At 43.3% G+C, this 21758-nt stretch overlaps 1 protein-coding gene across 2 annotated transcripts; it reads left to right on the top strand.

Annotated features, from left to right (window-relative positions):
- Positions 1-790: 790 nt before the first annotated feature.
- MC5R (melanocortin 5 receptor) lies at positions 791-6231 on the top strand. Of its 2 annotated transcripts, XM_075585428.1 has the most exons (3): positions 791-1037; positions 1371-1413; positions 4357-6231. In XM_075585428.1, the coding sequence occupies exon 3, from the start codon at positions 4443-4445 to the stop codon at positions 5418-5420; it is 978 nt and encodes a 325-aa protein (XP_075441543.1). In that variant the 5' UTR covers positions 791-1037; positions 1371-1413; positions 4357-4442; the 3' UTR covers positions 5421-6231. The 2 variants fall into 2 exon arrangements, with proteins under 2 accessions (XP_075441543.1, XP_075441542.1); XM_075585427.1 differs by lacking the exon at positions 1371-1413.
- The last annotated feature ends 15527 nt before the right edge of the window (positions 6232-21758 follow it).

Raw genomic sequence — 21758 nt, forward strand, 5'->3', positions numbered from 1 at the left:
TATACCCCCAAAGGTCAAAATAATTACCTTCCCCAGGCAACACCTAAAGTGCAGGGCTACAGCCAATCTTCAGCCTGATTGGCTGTAGCCCTGCACTTTAGGTTTGCCTGGGGAAGGTAATTATTTTGACCTTTGGGGGTATATATAGATGTTTACTGTTGACTGTTTGTCACTTTGAGGTGTTTGGTTTGAGAAAGGGACTCCTGTCCGAAAATGTTACTACATAACGCTCTGATGCATTAATACATTTGGTAATCTTTTGATACCACCACATTTTGTGTGCTCCTTCTTTTTTCTCCTACCTTGCCAGTATATAGGATAGCTTTGGGATGCCAGGATCAACGGAAGGTGAACACCAAAAGCTAATACCTTGTTAAATTTCTTTAAACAGTGGTGTGCCATTTATAATCCTTTTTGTATATACAATATAAGTGTGTGTGTGTGTGTGTGTGTGTGTGTGTGTGTGTGTGTGTGTGTGTGTGTGTGTGTGTGTGTGTGTGTGTGTGTGTGTGTGTGTAAATAAACCAATAAAGAGAACATAAAATAAAAATGATGGAGTTGACACTGATCTGTTAAGATTAAAGCTTTTGTTTTCTAACAGAATTGTATTTGATTGTATCTGTTAGTGTGACAGAATGAATGGCAGTGCTCTGTGCTTTGTGGCCACATACATGTGGTGTTTATATACTAGTATAATCCATGTGGTGGTGCTCTGAACCCACAATGTGTGGTTTCAGGAGAGGTGATCGGTGACAAGGAAGAAAAGGAGGAGTCAGAATGTAGAGACTGGAGTCATTAAGTGTATGAAGGTATAAAACAGACAGCTGCACAGTGTGTGATTTATAGCAAGTCTGTGTTCTGTGGATTAAAAAAATGCATCCATCACACTGCTCAGATACCCAGGTTTTCCTGAACAGCTCAAGCTCCTGATAAATGATGCACCGGACAGGGAAAACTTCAGACACTGAAAGGGAAACAAGAGCTGGAATTTACAATCAATAAGATAAGAATTCATGAAGATGCCTATACTAACTCAGGTAAATAAATAACAATAAGCATATTCTAAATCGTTCTTTCAGAAAAATACAGGGACAAATCTGTACCTTTAATGTGAACCGTTTTGTAATACTCTTGGGGAATGGAATAGCGTGAAGTACTCCCACAGCATGAAGAGACTAGAAACAGTGGTGGTAAACCCAGACATGGCGCATTGAAAGGTAATAGTGATTGCTGAGTACCTGTGCCTGCACAAAGGAGACACGGAGGAGGACTTCTAAATCATGCTATATATTTACAGTAGCAGGAGGAGCAGCAATTATCTTCTTCACAGTGATTATACTCTCCTGTTCTCTCTCACCCTTTCAATGTAGTGAGGAAACTGGGCAACACAAAGTTAGCAATGGATTGACTCATGTAAGTGAATAGAAGTTGATGCATCATTAACTGTACGTTTTAGTTGGATTCAGTCTTTCCCACTCTGTTCAATATGGTGAGACTTAGTTTATGCACAGTTGACAATACACTGACTACCAGTTATTGCATACGCTGACTTCCACTTACTGCTCGGCGTATTTATTGACTGAAAGTTAATGCATCTTTAACTGTGTAAACGGCTTCTCACCATAATAATAGGGATTTTTGTCTTTGCCCCCCTTGGTTTCATAGTTAGAATGTGACATGGTCAGATAGGTAAAGATACTGATGGGCTTTGATAGATAAACATTTGATATATGTCATACTGAAATCACCAACGTTTTTATTCCTAGAAAAAATCTTGCAATATCCATCAGCAATACTCATATTTTATACTGTTAAGTATCTAAATTACAGAAAGGTTTCTGAAAACGATGTAAGAGGTTAGGACACTAATGTTGTTCTTTGTGATAAAAAAAATGTAGGCAACGCTCAATTTATTGACATGTAATCTGTAGTTAGCTCTTGGTCATCATACAGTAGTTCTAAATCTTTAATTCACCTATAGTAAATGTTGTGTTGGCCAAAGAAAACATTTCAACACAGTGTATTTACCCTGAAATGTAATCTGCAGTTTGTTGATACAGATGGTTATTTGCTGAAATTAGAATATCTGCACGATCAGGGAGGTTAAAGTTGGAATAGACATGGGAAAAGAAGGACATTTCCCATGAACGAAACAAACAAACACACTGTACTGTCCTGAGTCACTTTTACTTCCAAATAAATAAATAACATAAATGGAAGTTAGTGGTGATGGCAGATTAAATTGAAGCCTATTCTTTAAACTGTGAGAATAATATTTGTGTGTGTGAAAATGCACATTTGCACACTGAAACACATCTTGCTGTTTTTATTAAACAGTTCTCACTGACTGTGCAAATCTGTGCAAAACACAATTACATTTTGTGTGCAAATGAACCAAAATCTCACAACATTAAATACCTTTTTTTGCATTCAGTAAAATGAGAGTTTGTATTTTACATGGAAAGTCTCAGCAAAGACTTTTTGCCTACTTCACATATGCACCATTTAGGATTTTATGGAGAGACAATAAGCAGAGGAGAGTGAGAGAAAACTATATTAATCTCTTTCTCTCCTTACATACCACAAAACTACTTAACCTACTGTATTTAATCCGGGGTATATAATTTATGCATATGAACATAAATATGTATGCAAAATATGTAAAAACGCTAGTTACATAGGCATGGGCGTTCGCAGAAATGTTTTCAGGGGGGGGGGGCATAATTTTAACTAGAGAGAGAGAGTGGGTGTGGGGGTGTGTGGGTGACGGGGTGGGTGACTGACACTTGGGTGGGTGGGTGACTGACTGACTCGTGTGTGACTGACACTTGGGTGGGTGACTGACTGACTGTGGGTTGGTGTCTGTATTCATTCACAGACAGATAGACACAAACACACACACTCTCCCTCAGTCTCTCAGTCTCTCCCTCTCAGACTCTCCCTCTCAGTCTCTCCATCTCAGTCTCTCCCTCTCAGTCTCTCCCTCTCAGTCTCTCCCTCTCAGTCTCTCCCTCTCAGTCTCTCCCTCTCAGACTCTCCCTCTCTCCCTCTCAGTCTCTCCCTCTCAGTCTCTCAGACTCTCCCTCTCAGTCTCTCAGTCTCTCCCTCTCAGTCTCTCAGTGTCTCCCTCTCAGTCTCTCGGACTCTGCCTCTCACTCTCTCAGACTCTCACTCTCTCAGACTCTCACTCTCTCAGACTCTCCCTCTCTCAGACTCTCCCTCTCTCAGACTCTCCCTCTCTCAGACTCTCCCTCTCTCAGACTCTCCCTCTCTCAGACTCTCCCTCTCTGAAGGGTGACCAGACACACACACACACACACACACACACACACACACACAGCCTCAGAGAGACAGACACACACAGCCTCAGACAGACAGACAGACACACACACACACACACACAAAGTGGAGCAAGAGATGCAGCGCCGGATGTAAGTGCCTGGGGACGGGAGGGGGGAGGGGGGGAAGGCCGGCAATCCGACCAGCCAGAAGTGCATCACCACTACCCGCCCCCGCGCTCATCTTCCACACCAAGGGGACGGGGGATGGGAGCACCAGGACAGGAGGGAGCGGAGCACCAGGGCAGGAGGGAGCACCAGGACAGGAGGGAGCACCAGGACAGGAGGGATCGGAGCACCAGGGCAGGATGGAGCACCAGGACAGGAGGGAGCGGAGCACCAGGGCAGGAGGGAGCACCAGGACAGGAGGGAGCACCAGGACAGGAGGCAACCCCTCCCCCCCCTGGCGGCCGCACCCCTGCACCTACCTACTATCACCCTGGGCAGGTGGGCAGCCACGGAGACCCGGGGAAGAAGGGGGGACACTGCGCAGCCACCAGTAGAGGAGCGGGAAGATTCTGCGTCACGGATAGTCACGCGCTCACTAGCAGCAGGCACAGGAAGTGCCGCGAGCGGCTGTGAGTGGGCTCGGGGGGATGAAGGGGGGGTCCCAGGTGGGGGGGGGAAGCAGGGAAGATACGCACGTGCTTCCTTGCACATTGTGAGCGCGCTAAATCCTGTCACGCCAGTGCCCTCTGTCCCCCGCTGTAGGCAGCCCAGGATCCAGGGGGGGGCAAGCGCCCCCCCTTGCCCCCCCCTGCGGACGCCCATGTACATAGGTTAAGTATTTTTGTGGTTTATAAAGGAAAGGGAGAATATTATAATGGACTCGGTCTTCTCTCGCCTTAAAATTCTCAGGCTTGGTAGAAAGACCTATTGCATTGAACTGAATAAGAGCACTTCTGACACATCAAATGCATGCAAATTACATCCTTTTGTAGCGATATATTGGCATATGTATTTTTTTATTTACATTTTTTTTTCAATACTAGTCATTTCATGTTTTTGTGTTTGTCAGGATACTTCAGCTCTGGTGAAAATGTACTCTGCCCACAGTCTTGAAAACCCTCCATCGGAAGAAAAGGCCCTTGTATTCTTTCAGTGATGAACTCATCCCTGCAGCTGCCTGTACTGGAACTTAACATAAGCAACTTGGGTGGCAACAACACAGTGCCAACTAGCAAGACTAAATCCTCATCATGTGAACAAGTGGTAATAGCAGCGGAGGTGTTTCTGGCCCTTGGCATTGTAAGCCTCCTTGAGAACATCCTAGTCATCTCTGCCATTATTAAGAACAAGAATTTGCATTCTCCTATGTATTTTTTTGTTTGCAGTTTAGCTGTAGCTGACATGTTAGTTAGTGTTTCCAATGCATGGGAGACACTTACCATAAATCTGATAAACAACAGGCATCTAATTATTGAAGACGCCTTTGTACGTCATATTGACAATGTTTTTGATTCAATGATTTGCATATCCGTGGTGGCTTCCATGTGCAGCTTGCTTGCAATAGCAGTAGACAGGTATGTCACCATCTTCTATGCTTTACGTTACCACAACATCATGACTATGAAGCGAGCTGGGGTCATTATTGCATGCATATGGAGTTTCTGCACTGGATGTGGGATTATCTTTATTCTTTATTATGAATCAACTTATGTCATTATCTGTCTTATCACAATGTTTTTCACTATGCTTTTTCTCATGGTTTCTTTATATATACACATGTTTTTGTTGGCCCGTACTCATGTAAAGAGAATAGCTGCTCTGCCGGGGTATAACTCGGTTCATCAGAGGACAAGTATGAAGGGAGCTATCACTCTGACCATACTGCTTGGCATTTTTATTGTTTGCTGGGCTCCTTTCTTTCTCCACCTGATTTTGATGATATCCTGTCCACAAAACCTCTATTGTGTGTGCTTTATGTCCCACTTCAATATGTACCTTATTCTTATAATGTGCAATTCTGTCATTGACCCTTTGATATATGCATTTCGCAGTCAGGAAATGCGAAAAACCTTCAAGGAAATTATTTGTTGCTACAGCCTGAGAATGGCCTGTGGTTTGCCTAGTAAATATTAAAAAAGTATTTGACAAACTACTGTTATAGACAACCTGTAATCGTCTCCTGTTTTTCATTAGTACAGTAGTAGTTGTGCAAGATCATACTTACTTATTTGTAGGGAAATTGTAGTCTAGAAAGCAAAGGGTTGATATAAAAGCAACAGCTTATTTCTAATGATCTGATTAACAATTATTTGTTCTCGACAAAGGTGGTTTGCCTGAAGCTTCACTGCGAGGTTATAGTTAACCTAATCCTGGATTTTGTTTGCCATTAGTGGCATTTTTGACATTGAAGTTTACATCCTAAATAAAAGCCATGACATTTTAGTGAGGAAATATCTCTAAACATTTAAATGTGGTATTTATTCAGCAATTCTTGAAAAAAAATGTGTCCAGGTATTTTCATGAGGTATAAGGAAAAAGTACCACTCTAGAGTGGATTCCCCCGCAATATGCCTGGAGGAGGCAAGATCTTTGGGCAAGAATTTCCTGCAAATTATAATATTGTAGCTTATGGAATAGCATTTCAATACCTTATTTTCTGAGATTTTTTCATTTGCATACAAAATGTGCATACTACCCAATTTGCAAAGCTGAAAGCAAATCATGGCTATTATTTAATTATTTGGACATGCAAAAACTGATTAAAGAATGCAACAGGGTGTGTTTTTCCATTCTTTTGCAGGTTAATGAATAGGCTCCTTAGAGAGCCATGCATTAACCTAAGTTAACGCATTGTTACGCGCTAACGGGTATCTTCAAAGTTCACCAACGCAGTGTTAAGTGCTGATTTGAGTTGTGATGAACCCTTATGTCAGGGGTGCGCAAACTGGGGGGCATGAAATGTTCTGGGGTGGGGGGGTGCTGCAGTTACAGAGGTCCCACGCTCTCCCCCAAGGCATTTAAATTAAATGCGGTGGGACCATGCAAGGCCTCTGTAACTAACTTACCTTGGCTTCCAGCGACTCGTTGTCACAGTAACCCAGCATCAAATGACGTCACTGGGTCACGTGACGTCGCATTGCCATGCCATCACATAATCCCACAGCATCATTTGATGCTGGAGCCGAGCAGTTGGGGGGCGTGAGCAGGGGTGGAGTGCAGGAAGGGGGGCACAGAGGGAAAAGATTATGCACCCCTGCCTTTCGTTACTATAACGGACTTTAGTTAATGAAGATGTTTCTTCTTACAACGTATATCCACAGAGCTCCATTGTACTTAACACAGGGATTTAACAAGACATTAGCTAGGTATGACCTAATGGTGCGCTAACACTCTCCAGGCTAAGAGATATGGGGAGAGAGAGTGTTTGAGGGGATATAGAGAGATATATAGGGTGACCATTCGTCCCATTTTTGCCGGGACAGTACCGGTTTTTGCTGGGCTGTCCTGGTTGCCCGTCCGTCCTGGGAATGTCCCGGTTTTTCTCCCTGGAGCTCAGGGGAGTCGGCGATAGTGTGCGCAGGGGGGGGGTGATATGCGGGGGAGCGAGCGGCGACGGCGCCAAGGAGGCGGATGCGGCAGCCGGGTAGTATTTTTTTCATGTTAGAATGCTGGGTGGGCTGGGCTTATAGAGTAGAAGCAGGGGATTGGTTGGAGGTCAGAGGATCTCAGGGGCGGGGCTTAGTACCGGGCCGGATGGAGTGAGCTGCTTCTCAGTGAGAGAGAGGTAGGTGTTTGTGTGTGTGCTGTCTGTGTGCTGCCTGTCTATGTGTGTGTCTCCTGTCTGTGTGTGTCCTGTCTGTTTATGTGTGTGTCTCCTGTCTGTCTGTGTGTGTCATAGGAGGGGCTGAGGGGAAGGTCTGAGAAGGGGAGATATGAGGAGCTGAGGGGAAGGTATGAGGAGAGGAGATATGAGGAGCTGGGGGAAAGGTATGAGGAGCTGGGGGGAAGGCATGAGGAGGGGGAGATATGAGTAGCTGGGGGGAAGGTATGAGGAGGGGGAGATATGAGGAGCTGAGGGGAAGGTATGAGGAGGGGGAGATATTAGGAGCTGGGGGTAAGGTATGAGGAGGGGGAGATAGGAGCTGGCGGGAAGGTATGAGGACGGGGAGATATGAGGAGCTGGGGGGAAGGTATGAGGAGGGGGAGATATGAGGAGCTGGGGGGAAGGTATGAGGAGGGGGAGATATGAGGAGCTGGGGGGAAGGTATGAGGAGCTGGGGGGAAGGTATGAGGAGGGGGAGATATGAGGAGTTGGGGGAAGGTATGAGAAGGGGGAGATATGAGGAGCTGGGGGGAAGGTATGAGGAGGGGGAGATATGAGGAGCTGAGGGGAAGTTATGAGGAGGGGGAGATTATGAGGATCTGGGGGGAAGGTATGAGGAGGGGTAGATATAAGGAGCTGGGGGGAAGGTATGAGGAGGGGTAGATATGAGGAGCTGGGGGGAAGGTATGAGGAGGGGGAGATATGAGGAGCTGAGGGGAAGCTATGAGGAGGGGGAGATAATGAGGAGCTGGGGGGAAGGTATGAGCAGGGGGAGATATGAGGAGCTGAGGGAAAGGTATGAGGAGGGGGAGATATGAGGAGCTGAGGTCAACCCTTAAAAATTCTTTAAGTACCTTAATAACAAAAAAATGGGAAAAGAAAATATAGGACCCTTTCAGTGTGAGATGGGTAAGAAGATTATTGGAGATAAGGAAAAAGCTGAGGTATTAAACAAATTCTTTGCCTCTGTGTTTACCAGGGAAGAATCAAGTTCAATAGTAGTGCCGCATGAGGAAGCCACAACCTCCATATTACTGAACAATTGGTTAACTGAGGAAGAAGTTCATAAGCGACTTGAAAAAATTAAAGTAAATAAGGCACCTGGCCCCGATGGCATACATCCAAGTGTTCTCAACGAGTTAAGTTCAGTAATAGCAAAACCATTATATTTAATATTCAAGGACTCCATTTCCATAGGCTCAGTACCACAAAATTGGCGTAAAGCAGATGTGGTGCCTATATTTAAAAAGGGAGCTAGATCACAACCGGGAAATTACAGACCTGTAAGCCTGACTTCAATAGTAGGGAAACCACTTGAAGGTTTAATACGGGATAATATTCAGGAATACCTAATGGAAAATAAAATTATTAGTAAAAGTCAGCATGGATTTATGAAGGATAGATCTTGCCAAACTAACTTTATTTGTTTCTTTGAGGAGGTAAGTAGGAATCTAGACCAGGGTAATGCTGTTGATGTGGTCTACTTAGATTTTGCAAAGGCTTTTGATATGGTTTCACACAAGAGTTTGGTGTACAAAATAAAGAAAGTTGGACTCAGCAATAATATATGCACCTGGATTGAAAACTGGTTAAAGGACAGACAACAGAGGGTAGTCATAAATGGAACTTTTTCAGGTTGGGCTAAAGTCGTGAGTGGAGTACCTCAGGGATCGGTACTGGGACCCCTGCTTTTTAACTTGTTTATTAATGACCTTGAGGTTGGGATCGAGAGCAAAGTCTCCATCTTTGCTGATGATACTAAATTGTGTAACGTAATAGAATCAGAGCAGGATGTAATTTCTCTTCAGAAGAACTTGGAGAGACTGGAAATGGGCAGGTAAATGGCAGATGAGGTTAAATACAGATAAATGTAAGGTTATGCATTTGGGATACAAGAATAAAAAGGCGACTTACAAATTAAATGGAGATATATTGGGGGAATCCTTGATGGAGAAGGATTTAGGAGTGCTTGTAGACAGCAGGCTTAGCAATAGTGCCCAATGTCATGCAGTTGCTGCAAAGGCAAACAAGATCTTATCTTGCATCAAACGGGCAATGGATGGAAGGGAAGTAAACATAATTATGCCCCTTTACAAAGCATTAGTAAGACCACACCTTGAATATGGAGTAAAATTTTGGGCACCAATCCTAAGAAAAGACATTATGGAACTAGAGAGAGTACAGAGAAGAGCCACCAAATGCATAAAGGGGATGGACATTCTAACTTATGAGGAGAGGCTAGCTAAATTAGATTTATTTACATTAGAAAAGAGGCGTCTAAGAGGGGATATGATAACTATATACAAATATATTCAGGGACAATACAAGGAGCTTTCAAAAGAACTATTCATCCCACGGGCAGTACAAAGGACTCGGGCCATCCCTTAAGGTTGGACGAAAGGAAATTTCACCAGCAACAAAGGAAAGGTTTCTTTACAGTAAGGGCAGTTAAAATGTGGAATTCATTATCCATGGAGACAGTGATGGCAGATACAATAGATTTGTTCAAAAAAAAGGTTGGATATCTTTTTAGATGGGAAAGGTATACAGGGATATACCAAATAAGTATACATGGGAAGGATGTTGATCCAGGGATTAATCCGATTGCCAATTCTTGGAGCCAGGAAGGAATTAATTTTTCAACTTAATAAGGTTTTTTGTTTGCCTTCCTCTGGATCAATAAGTATAGATATATGATAAAGTATCTGTTGTCTAAATTTAGCATAGGTTGAACTTGATGGACCGAAGTCTTTTTTCAACCTCATCTACTATGTATGTAACTATGTAACAGGGTATGGGGAGGGGAGGGGAAGGTATGGGGAGGGTATGAGGAGGGGTGGGGAGGGTATGAGGAGGGGTGGGGAGGGTATGAGGAGGGGTGGGGAAGATATGAGGAGGGGGAGGGGAAGGTATGAGGCGGGGGAGATATGAGGAGCTAGGTGAAGGTATGGGGAGGAGGAGGGATAGGGCAGGTATGGGGAGGGAGGGATGGGGAAGGTATGGGGAGGATTGGAGCAGGTATGAGGAGGGATGGGGAAGGTATGAGGAGGGGGAGGGGAAGGTATGAGGAGGGGAGGGGAAGGTATGGGGAGGAGGAGGGATAGGGCAGGTAGGGGGAGGGAGGGATGGGGCAGGTTTGGGGAGGGATGGAGCAGGTATGAGGAAGGATGGGGAAGGTATGAGGAGGGGGAGGGGAAGGTATGGGGAGGAGGAGGGATGGGGCAGGTATGGGGAAGGAGGGAGCAGGTATGAGGAGGAATGGGGAAGGTATGAGGAGGGGGAGGGGAAGGTATGAGCAAGGGGAGATATGAGGAGCTGAAGGGGATGGTATGAGGAGGGGAGGGGAAGGTATGAGGAGGGGAGGGGAAGGTATGGGGAGGAGGAGGGATGGGGCAGGTATGGGGAGGGATGGGGCAGGTATGAGGAGGGGAGGGGAAGGTATGAGGAGGGGGAGATATGAGGAGCTGAGAGGAAGGTATGGGAGGGGAGGAGGAGGTATGGGGAGGGATGGGGCAGTATGAGGAGGGATGGGGCAGGTATGAGGAGGGATGGGGAAGGTATGAGGAGGGGAGATGTAAGGAGGGGGGAGAGGGTAGGTATGAGGAAAGGACGGGAAGGGAGAGGTATGAGGAGAGGAGGTATGAGGGGAGATGAAGAGAGGGAAGTATGAGGGGGCAGGTATGAGGAGAGTAGGGGGAAGTATGAGGGGGGGCTGTTTGTGTTTGTCACTGTGTGTGTGTGTCACTGTGTGTGCACATATATTGGGGAGGGAGGTTGAGTGTGGGGAGGGGAGAAAAATACATGGGGGTGGGGGTGTAAGAGAGAGGGGGGAAGGACTGGGTGAGAGGGGGGGGGAGGAATGGGTGACTGGGGAGTGTGAGGTGGGGTGAGAGTGAGGAGGCGTGTGAGAAGGGGGTTCTCGCAAGGCCGCTGAAATGTGGGTAGAGGGCCCCAGTGAAAACATTCTTCCTGGGCCCCAAGAAAGCTGTCTGCAGCCCTGCATGGCAGTGATGTCACTGACTGCCACGAGGAGAGCAAGAGACCCTATTTTGCAAAGTGTAAGGTCAGGAAGGTCACATTTTTAAACGTTTTAATTTTAATTAATGCCTACCTTTTTTTATTTAATTTTAATTTGTCAATTATTTATTTAATTTTTATTTGTTAATTATTTTAATTTTAATTAATGTCTTCATTATTTATATACACACAAACACACACTGCAGGGCCCACATCCTATACACAGAGACACACACTGCAGCCCCCACCAACGGGACGCATTATGGTGCCGAGGCATCACGTGATGCCACATTGTCATGGCAACATGTCACCACCTGACGTCAGTGTCTCGTTGTCATGGCAACGGGGTGCGTCACGTGATGTAATTTGTTTTATAAATAATTTTTTATTGTGTCCCGTTTTTTCATTTTGAAAATCTTGTCACCCTAGAGATATAGAGATAGATGGAAATCAATTAGGTCTCAAGTAAAATAGCTAGTTCTCTCTCTCTCTCTTTCCAGATTTCAGGGTCTTGAGGGAGATAACGCAATCTTTAGGTAACTCGAGTCATGTTATTTCAAGCTAATGCGAGGCCGTGCTAAATTAATATGCTGTTAAGCCTATGCTAATGAGATCACTAATGTACATGGTTTTTGCATATAGTTAGCTTTGTGGATTTGTGTTAGCCTCAGGGAATATTATGTCTCTTACTGATTCTGCAAACAGTATGTTATGAGCCCTGACTTAATGGAGGTTTGTAGATCTGGCCCTATCTGTCATACAGTAAGAAGTCACATAACGACTTTCATACATACCACTGACATTTTCGGACATTTTCTACTTCTACTTCTTTTTAGCAACATAATTTTGACACCAAGAAATTCAAACACTATGGTTTTTTTGGACCTGAGTTGCATTGTGAAATAATCATTAACAAACACCTACATCATCAAAAAGAACTACCTGAGGGTAAAGCAAAAGCACTCGGGATCTCCCTACCATCGCACTTTGGGCTTTTAAATTGAGTCTAAGATAAACATTTGAATCGTGCATAATTTATTAATGATCCTTGCTACTAAATTACTCATTCTGCGTTTGATTGAGAATTAAGAAATGTTACTTTCAGGAATTCTGAAGGAGCTAACCCCCACACTCTGGTTAATAATCTGTCAAATGTAAAATGACTAAAAGGGGCAGTACTGTGGACTTATCTTGTTTTTGTTTCAGCAGTTGTTTGCACTGATTGCAATTTGTGTTTACATTTGGAGATCTCTTCGGGCCATTTCCAACACTGTTTTTATTTTTAAAATCCAAGGCTCCATTTAGTAAATATAGGCATGAGAGCTTTTAGGTGTGCTAGAAGTGAAGCTCTCCTCAGAGCCCAGTGCAGTCTAAAGGTCACCATGGTAACGTCAGAATCTAGAGAAAATTATGGGGGGGGGAGGGGGCGGTTCAACTTTTTTTTTTTTTATAGGTCAGGACATGGTCATGGGTCAAGAAACTAACATGGGGTAAATCCTATATACATCAGTTTGAAGCAGCCATTCAGCACATTTTCAAACGAATATAAAATTTACCCCTATATGAGTAAAACCCATATTGCTGAATTAATGCTGATTTATTGTAGCAATTAAACAGATATCATTGTGCTTTGTTAACTAAAATTAGGATGGCTGCCATTTTTCCTGAGTAATAAAAACTCATTTTAGCATTTCTAATGATGATTAAAAATAAAAAAAGAACAGTATGTAGTTATATTTTAGGAGTACTTCAATGTTATGTTTTTTGTACCCGCTATGTGGACAGCCACTAGGTGCCGTGGCACGTGGCAAGCAGACTGTTTTACACTTTTTTTATTTGATACATATTGTATGAATCAAAGCTGATAGAAAACACTCACTGGCGCAAGAACTTGCCACCCTTAAAAAGAAAGAAAACAATCTAACTGAAAGAAATGCAACACTCCATTTATAAAAGCCCAAGTGGAAGGCAAGGTGGCAGTAGATTTATTTACAAAAAAAAAAACCTAATGAGAGCAATGTATCACCTCATTTACAGTATAAAACAAAATAAGTATCATGAAAAACAATGACAATGGCAAATGTACTTATTTTGGCAATAGGTCATTTATTTTTAATGTTACGAATCTTTACTAGCATTTTAATGTTTTTTTTTTAAACAATGGATTTGACTACTCATCATTTGTAACTACTGCAATGGAACTTGCTACACACTATATTCAAATTTTTGTTCTCTTTATCCACATGATCTGCTCATTTTTAAAGCAGTATTCCTTGCAACACTTTGAATTTTTTCTTCTTCAAATATATATATATATATATATATATATATATATATATATTTATAAAGATTTGAAGCAGGGAGTTTCCTGATCTGAACCACGTTAATTTCAGCCCCAGGGATACCCTGCTTCCCGAGATACTTACCTCGCAAGGGGGTGCCGGTAGCTTCCCAGATGGGGATAGTCGGGGCTATTGATATGGCAGCTTAAAATGTCCCACGTCTTGCGGGCCAATAGGCAGCCGTGATGTCATCCCTTGCGGCCCATGTGATACAGTCTATTGGCCCATGTGATACAGAACCTTTAAACTGCGCAGACATACCAGTACCCCTTCCAAGGTATGTATCTCAGGAAGCAGAGCGTTCCTGGCGCTGATATTAATGTGGTTCAGTCACAAAGACCCCCTGCTACAAACATATTTAAAAAAATTTGTTGCCAGGACTGCTGCTTTAAGTGGAAAATATACCAGGAGGCTCTGAGAAACTGTCAAATGAGCTGCTCTATGGATCAGCACTAGATGCATTTACCGTAGAGCATTATCTATTTATTTTACAATATCCCCTTTTAATATTTAGCACTATCTTTCAATTGTACATTACATATATTGACTTTATCTTTCTTATTTCAATGATAAAAAAAACTTGTCAGGTTTTGTACTGTTCTTCAGAACCCCCAATATGGGACTACAATACCCCATTCCACACAATTGTCACACATTTGATACATAGGCCCTGATATACAGTATCAAGCTCTGTTAAAGTGGAATTAAAAAAAATTACTGGGCGTTATGGCCGCAATTTTAAGATGGTATTCATCGACACGGTGGTAATAATTTACTTGGTGTGATATTCGGGCAAAATTGCGATGTGGGAATTAACGCAATCGTTAATAATGCCTTAATAACCGCATCAATATTATATTTATATCATAGGCTTCTGTAATACAGTATCTATTATTACAGAAGCCTCTGATCATAGTACATGTCCAAGGTCAGTGAGGGTAAGGCTGTGGGCAGATAAGATTGTGCCAACCGCGTACATGTGTATTGAAGCTCACATACAAGCTGTGGTTTGATCAGTCATGAAGACTGAAAAGAGTAGGGGCCCCAGAACAGAAGGTGAATAAACCACACAGCAGATAGTGATTATATATATATTAGTGTCAGTATTAGTGCTTTAATAATATCTATTCAAATATGATCCGTGATGCGAAATAAATTATTACAATAGTATTCACTGTATTATATTATATATATAGTTAGGTATGGAGATTAGCACTCACGGTTTTGTAGCAGGAGGCAGATGCTTGTCCCATAAGGAGTATGTAGACAAATGGAGACCAGGGGATCCTGATAGCCAAAAAGAGACAGCACACTGCAGGTATGGTATCAAAAAAGTGTATTCAGTAACACAAGGCCGCCTGCGGCCTGCACCATACCTGCAGTGTGCTGTCTCTTTTTGGCTATCAGGATCCCCTGGTCTCCATTTGTCTATATATATATATATCACTGATAAATCAACAAACAATAGTGATTAAACCTTTGTTAGGACCAAACTTGAGATTCTGCAGCTGCTTATATAGAATGGCTCAACATCCTATGAGGCTATTACAAAAACAAAAAGAAAACAGCGCAAAAGATCTCATACTGAATTATGTATTTAAAAGATGAAAATTTAATCAGTAGGTAATGTATGCACATACATCAAATATAAAGTATATCAGCAAGACATGTTATGAACATGTTGCCATACTGGAACAGGCAGCTGATCCCCACAACGATCAGATGGTGCCACAGTCTTTAACCTGGATGGAGATTCTCATCCTCCTCTCAGTGGGCTGCTGGTTCCTGGTGTCTCTAGAGATTAGTTTGCAGTCATCTGTGTCCGTCCGGTCTTCTGTTATTTTGCGCTTGTGCACAGATCCCTCTGCACCGACGGTAAACGCTGAGCACTCGCACCGAGCTCTGGCGTGCACCGATGACATTGCTGGTTATGTCGCTTTTACACACGACTCACTGGGAAAGTCAAAGGCACCATAGGGCTGCAAACTCTTACGGCTATATCAAAGCTTCCAGTAAACCAATAAATGTGCAGTGAATGTACTAATATCACATTCCTACACGTTTCGTAGTATATACACTACTTCAGGGAATCTTTCCCTGAAGAAGTTGTGTATATACTACAAAACACATAGGAATGGAATATTAGTACATTAGCTGTACATTTATTGGTTTACTGGAAGCTTTGATATAAGCGTAAGAGTTTGCAGCCTAAATAATTATGTCAATAATTTGACATACTGTATACTGCACAATGCATTATACAGTATATATAATGAAAAGGGTAGTACTGGTAATTGGCCAACCTTCTATGGTTTATCTCAAAGTTACTTTTGAAGTGAGACAAAGACATAGATAAACTTAGAAAAAACTGTTTCAGATGTACTGTATATCTTTTTTTCATTTGACATATTTATTTTTAGTTTCTCCCTTTCTCAGGAAAATATTACAATTGAACAAACATGATTCACAAGTCAGCCACACTCTCCATTTTACCACGACACCATTGCATGGTTTAGGAGGTTCTACAAGTAACAAAGATGATAAACGTTCAAAGTGTGCCAATTTTTATTCTACAGTATATGCTGCAGATTAAACGGAAATAATTCTGTAGCATATGAAAATTGTGGCCCAAACATATATTTCATGCAACTTTTCAGGTTCCAGAGCCTCTATTTCTTCAAAACATGCATGAAAAAATAGATTGTTTGGGGCCAAAATCAACAGCTTGTTAATTTCACCTAGTTCATAATGGCTTGAAAATGAAAATATCCCTTTATACTACTCAGAATGTACAGTATGTGAGTAAAGATAAGAGACATATTCCCATCACTGTCTAAAGTTGTTTTAGTATATATTGAATGATTTTACTGCTATGTATAGTGACTATTTATCCCTTTGAAAATTGATTGTATCCTGAAATATTGTCCTCTATGTAATTCAAATGTTTAAAAAATGATGATCATGGAATATTTTTATATACGTTTGCTTAAATGTTATATTCAGAGAATATGGTAAATGATGTATTTATTGTACTGTTGTTTTTGCATATTTTATTGCAGTCTGAACAATATTTATTGATTAAATTAACTTTTTATATATTTTATTTAAAGTTTCCACGATAAGAATGTCATTAAATTTTGATCTGCAAACTATTAGTGTTGTACTGAATATTTTTTTTACTATACTGTTAGTAAAGGTTTAAGTCACTAGTAAGTACTGTAGGTGGCTATTTATACTTACACTTTATGAATATAAATCACACATGAATGGATACATGTTTGGTCCTTGCAGATACTCCAAACAACCTCTGAGAAACAGAAGAGAGAAAAGCACAATAGTGTAAGACTAGATTTACTTGGGACACAGATGATTAAAATACATTCACAAGAAGTCTTTTAACAATGGGCCTTTGTTCCGCGGTATGGAATATGGATGCAGTTGGGGGGCCGCCTGTACACTGCAGCCTCTCATAGTCGCTGGTCCAGACATTCCGAGAAACCAAGGTTGCCATCAACATTGGATACGGTGTCTTTAGTGGCTCATCCTATGCATTTCATCAGGTTAATGGCTTCCTCTGGGATTTGTGGATTATACACTGTGTTCTTTCTTTTATATCTGCTTTTATATTTTACTCTGTTGTTGGAGATTAACAGGAAAGCAGACAGGAGGACAGAAGTGATGGAGGAAGAAAGGCTAAATGTAAAAAGAGTGTTTATTTCCTCCCAATAAATATCACGGTGGACTGAGACGTTTTTCTTTCTGTGAACCCCACTCTCTGTATCAATTCTCTCCATGCCTCTTACCCTATGCTCCATCAGAGCCACCTGCTGCAGTAACACCTGTATGGGAGTCTCCCTCTTGCCTTTCCAAATCCAGCCCGTCTCCTTAGATTCACATACCAAACAGCCCCCCTGAACTCTCCCTCCACACTAGCCACATCACTTCCTAGAGCTCTTACTAAACTGTTCTCCCACATTTACCTGGAGATCCCCCACACCCATTACCCATTACTTTCCAGAACTCTTCTGTCCCACACTGTGCTTATTGGCTCACCCTATCCTCACACAGCTCCCCAGTGCTCTCCCATCCCGTTCTGCCCCACAGCTTCCCTGACTCTTCTTTTTCTCCCACAGCCCCCATCTTACATGAGCTCTTTTATTCTTCCACAGCTCCACAGAGCTCTCCTCTCCCACAGCTTTCTAGGCTTCTCTACTCTCTCTTTTTTGCCCACGGTGATAAGAAGCTCATATTGCCTTGTCTGTTTATACCTTCCCTACCATGGCCTGGTTCCTTTCCCCTTTAATCTACCTTACTTCCAAAACAGCCTGTCTGTAGAAGTCAAGTCTCTGCTGTGCCCATGGACCCCACAAAGGCACCACGGTAACATAAGAGGTAATTTTGTCCTATTGTTAATATCTCTGCCACTAACAGAAAGACTCATCCAGACTGTCAGTAAAGTATACTTCCAAACAATGAGAGGAGCGGTGACTGTATAAAATTGACAAAAAATAAAAACTATATAGAGTAGTAACACAATAGTGCTGATGAAATGATGGTAAGTCTTCTATGATCCTACTCACACTTTGCACTTTTTAAAATGGCATTTCCAAAACTGTGGCAATAGTAAACTATGTTCTGGTGTGCTCAAAACATAAGAAGAAACAACAATAGTGTAGATTGAACAGACGATTTACTCCCATATACAACCCCTGATTCTAGGCTTACATCAAGTCTGAAGTTACAGGCAGTATTAGTTGTGACCCGAGAGCCGGGTGTGCTGCAGTCTCACCACTAGCTCTCACTGCATTGAGGGCATCCGCGTCCTCCTCAGCGCGCTTCCATGGCTAGTGACGTCACTTGATTTCTGGTCTGCTGGTCCTGCGGGAGGAGGTCGCTCTCTGATGTTCTCTTGCTTCTTTGGCTGTCACCGGTAGGCTCCAACTCACTCTACGCATTTCACTTAGATTCGCTTCATCGGGTGAGTTTGTTTCCACCCACATCAAAGGGCTTATATACCCGTCATTTTGATTGGAGCTTGCCATTTGCCCATTGAACTCTCTAGCACCCTGACGCGTCACAAGATAGTATATTTGGATATTTGCATAGGAGTATACACATATAAATATATTGAACACAGTAACTCTTGTCTGGGAAATTCTGGGACAGTCTCACAGTAAATACCTCAACATTTCTGTGAGATTATTAATGGCCCATCCGATTAACACAGCAGGGGTCCCTGAAGTCCCATTCAGTTTGAATGGGACTTCAGGGACCCCCCTCCCCCCCCGCTGTGTTAATCCAATGGGCCATTAAGAGTCTCACAGAAATGTTGAGGTATTACTGTTCTAATACTGGTGGCTGTATCTGTACAATTTTATAGATAAAAAGTTAAGAATAATCATATTAACACATAAAATGTTATACATATGTAGCCAGGACTGGTTTATAACTACCAGTCTTCCCTTCCTGGCAGTAAGCCCTGGTAAGAACAGGCTGCCAGGAGCTATCATGGGTTTTCCCCACTCACAGTAGCTTCTTGATTGACAGGGGAGGCGGTGCGACTAGGCCTGTGTGTGGTCAATCAGGGACTCAGACCTTGTACCTACTTGTCTTGTACTTAAGGAGCTGCACTGCTAAATTTAGTCAGTGCCTCTACCTCCTTAAGAGAGGCTGGTCTACCCAAAAAATTGTGCAGCGCTCTGCCATTCTGTATTCCCTCCCCTAGGGGAGTGGATGGGAGAATATACCCCTTACTCCACCAGGGAGTAAGGAAAGAGCAAGGACTGCTTCAGGGCCCCTTGGCCTGGTGTGTAGGTTGAGGGTACATCCTGAGGGGGAAGTCACAAGAAGTGATTTCTGATGTGTATGCTGTACCAACTGAGTGTGCTGTCAGAATAAAGTGATCCTGGTCAAAGGTATCTTCCTGCCTGAGACTACAATCTATCCGGGAGAGGGGAAATAAGTTCTCCTGCCGGGATTGTCCCCACATCCCTGGGGCCTGCAAGAGATGGAGGCGCTGTCACTGTGAGAAAGGATCAGTTACTACCCCAGAAGCTTGTCCTGTTCTCCACAACAACACGGGAGACTCAGATCTACTGTGAGCCAGCAGGCATGCACCACACCACACCATGTAATGGCAGAATCTCCCAGAGAGGGGAGGAAACACTGTTACATTTAGAGGTGCTAAGATCACCAGGACAGGCTTTCAGTGAAGCAGAACTGGAAGATATGAGGTATGCTTTCAGTGAGAGTGCCAGAGAAAGAGGGAGGCTAGGTGTAGTGTCCAGGGGACTCTGGCATACCATAACCGGGGCTCAACTTCCCCGCCAGGGAGCTACAGTCTGTGTTGACCTAAAGGGCAAACTGTGCTGAAGCAGAGGGCTATTGCTGTTCGGAGTCACCTTGCGGTCTAATGTTGCTCAGGACGTCTGGAGGGGATCTAGTTGCCAATGGCCAGGGTCACCTGAAGAAGACTGGGTGGTCAGAGTCAGACAGGTTGGCGTAAGCTACTGCTGGGTGGAGTCTTAGGAGCGGTGCCTGGACACACTCAGGTGCCTATACCCCACTGCTGGAAGAGTCCCCACAGTGCTACTAGCCGTTGATGCATAGGGAGTCACAGGGTATTCAAACTGGACTGTAATCATGTGCAGTGTAAAACAGAAAGAGTTTTGCCTAGCCTGGGGTATATTGATGTTCCACTGGTCAGAGACGGTTTGGAGTTTTTATTCTTCCCACCACAATTTAATTACAGTAGTTAATCTACAAATGTAATTCTTTTGTTTCTTATAAAAATGTAGTTGGTGTTAGACTGCTTAATCCTTATGCGTTCATTTTCAGTTCTGAGGCAAAGCATTGCAGAGTAATGCATTGCGGCCTCTTCAGCTCTGTCCTCATTTTACAGCATTCCTATTGTACCATACCATATGCACACAGAGGATTTTTCATGTGTGAATAATAATGCACAGTTTAGTTGTGTAGCTTTTATCAAAATACACTGAAATATACTTTGGGTGTTATGTACCGTATCAGCGCTCACCGCCTGCAAAAACAAACAGGACAAAGTGGAGCAAAAAAAAACTGAGCAATATCTATTGAAGTAGGAAAAAAATCTAATTTCTTCTTCTAGAACTTCTTCTGGAACACTTTTGCCTCAGTTTTGCAGCCCAGAGACTTTGATACATAACCCTCTGGGTTTTAATGTACTATAGATGATTGTAGAAGAGCAAGCAATAAAGCTACACTATGCCCACATTTACTGTACCTTCATAGCCACATGCTTTATATGTATAGGCCAGGTTCCCCTCTGGGCTCCCCTTCGCTTCTCCCTTACCACTTCTGCGGTAGGAGGGACTGCGGGGTGTGGGTGCCACCAGAGTCCATGGCGGCCCCGGGCGGTTAGACAGGAAGGTGGGGGCAGTGTGCAGGAGCTCTCCAGTGCTCTGGAGGCTCTGCGGCGGCCTGAACGCTAGGGCGCTGCCATCTTGTTTCTATTGCGCATGCGCAGTGGACAGTAACTGCGGCGGCCATTACAGCCATGAGCCTTAGGAGGCGGGAACTTGTGACGCCTCATAGCCAATAGGGCACCAGTATTCTCTGCAGCAGGGAAGAGATACATTTTGCGTGCTCAGACCTCGCGGTTCAGTCGGTTCTGGGACAAGGTCAAGATAGGAGGTAGATGCAGGGATCCGTGACCCTCTACACTAGGCCAGATTCCCCTTATGCCCCAGCTTGGTTCCCGACCCACCTGTCCAGATTGTGGTTGCTATAGGGACAGGCCCTTAGGTAGGGACCCTGCCCCATTAGCTGTTTGATAGATCAGGGACACAGCTGCAAACGCTGCGCAGCCCTGATAATTGTGGTATGGGACCAGACCACCTCTCAAGATACAAAGACTGTCATCACAGTGGGACACTCCAGTGGGATACGACCCCACGCGGAGACGGACTCATCGCTGAAAGCACACGTCGCTGGATCAGACGGATCCTAGGTGTTAAGTCATTTGTTGAGCCACAGGTATTGTACCACACGTACACCGTAAACACATATCTCACAGAGGGTGGGGATACATGTGCTATATATGTGTTATAGCTTCCGCAAAATTATTTTGAACTGATCAAGGGCTTGTATGGTTTACTTATAGACAGCTAACAAGGTCATAATATATACATACAAAATGTGCTACTTAAAAGAGCATTTTTCACCTTGTCTGCAAAATAAATACAGTCTGGATATTATTTTGTCAAAATGTCAAAGCTGGTGCTATTACTATAGTAGTGTGATGCTTACGCG

The sequence above is a fragment of the Ascaphus truei genome, chromosome 2 (genome assembly GCF_040206685.1).
Source record: "Ascaphus truei isolate aAscTru1 chromosome 2, aAscTru1.hap1, whole genome shotgun sequence".
Lineage (NCBI taxonomy): Eukaryota > Metazoa > Chordata > Amphibia > Anura > Ascaphidae > Ascaphus > Ascaphus truei.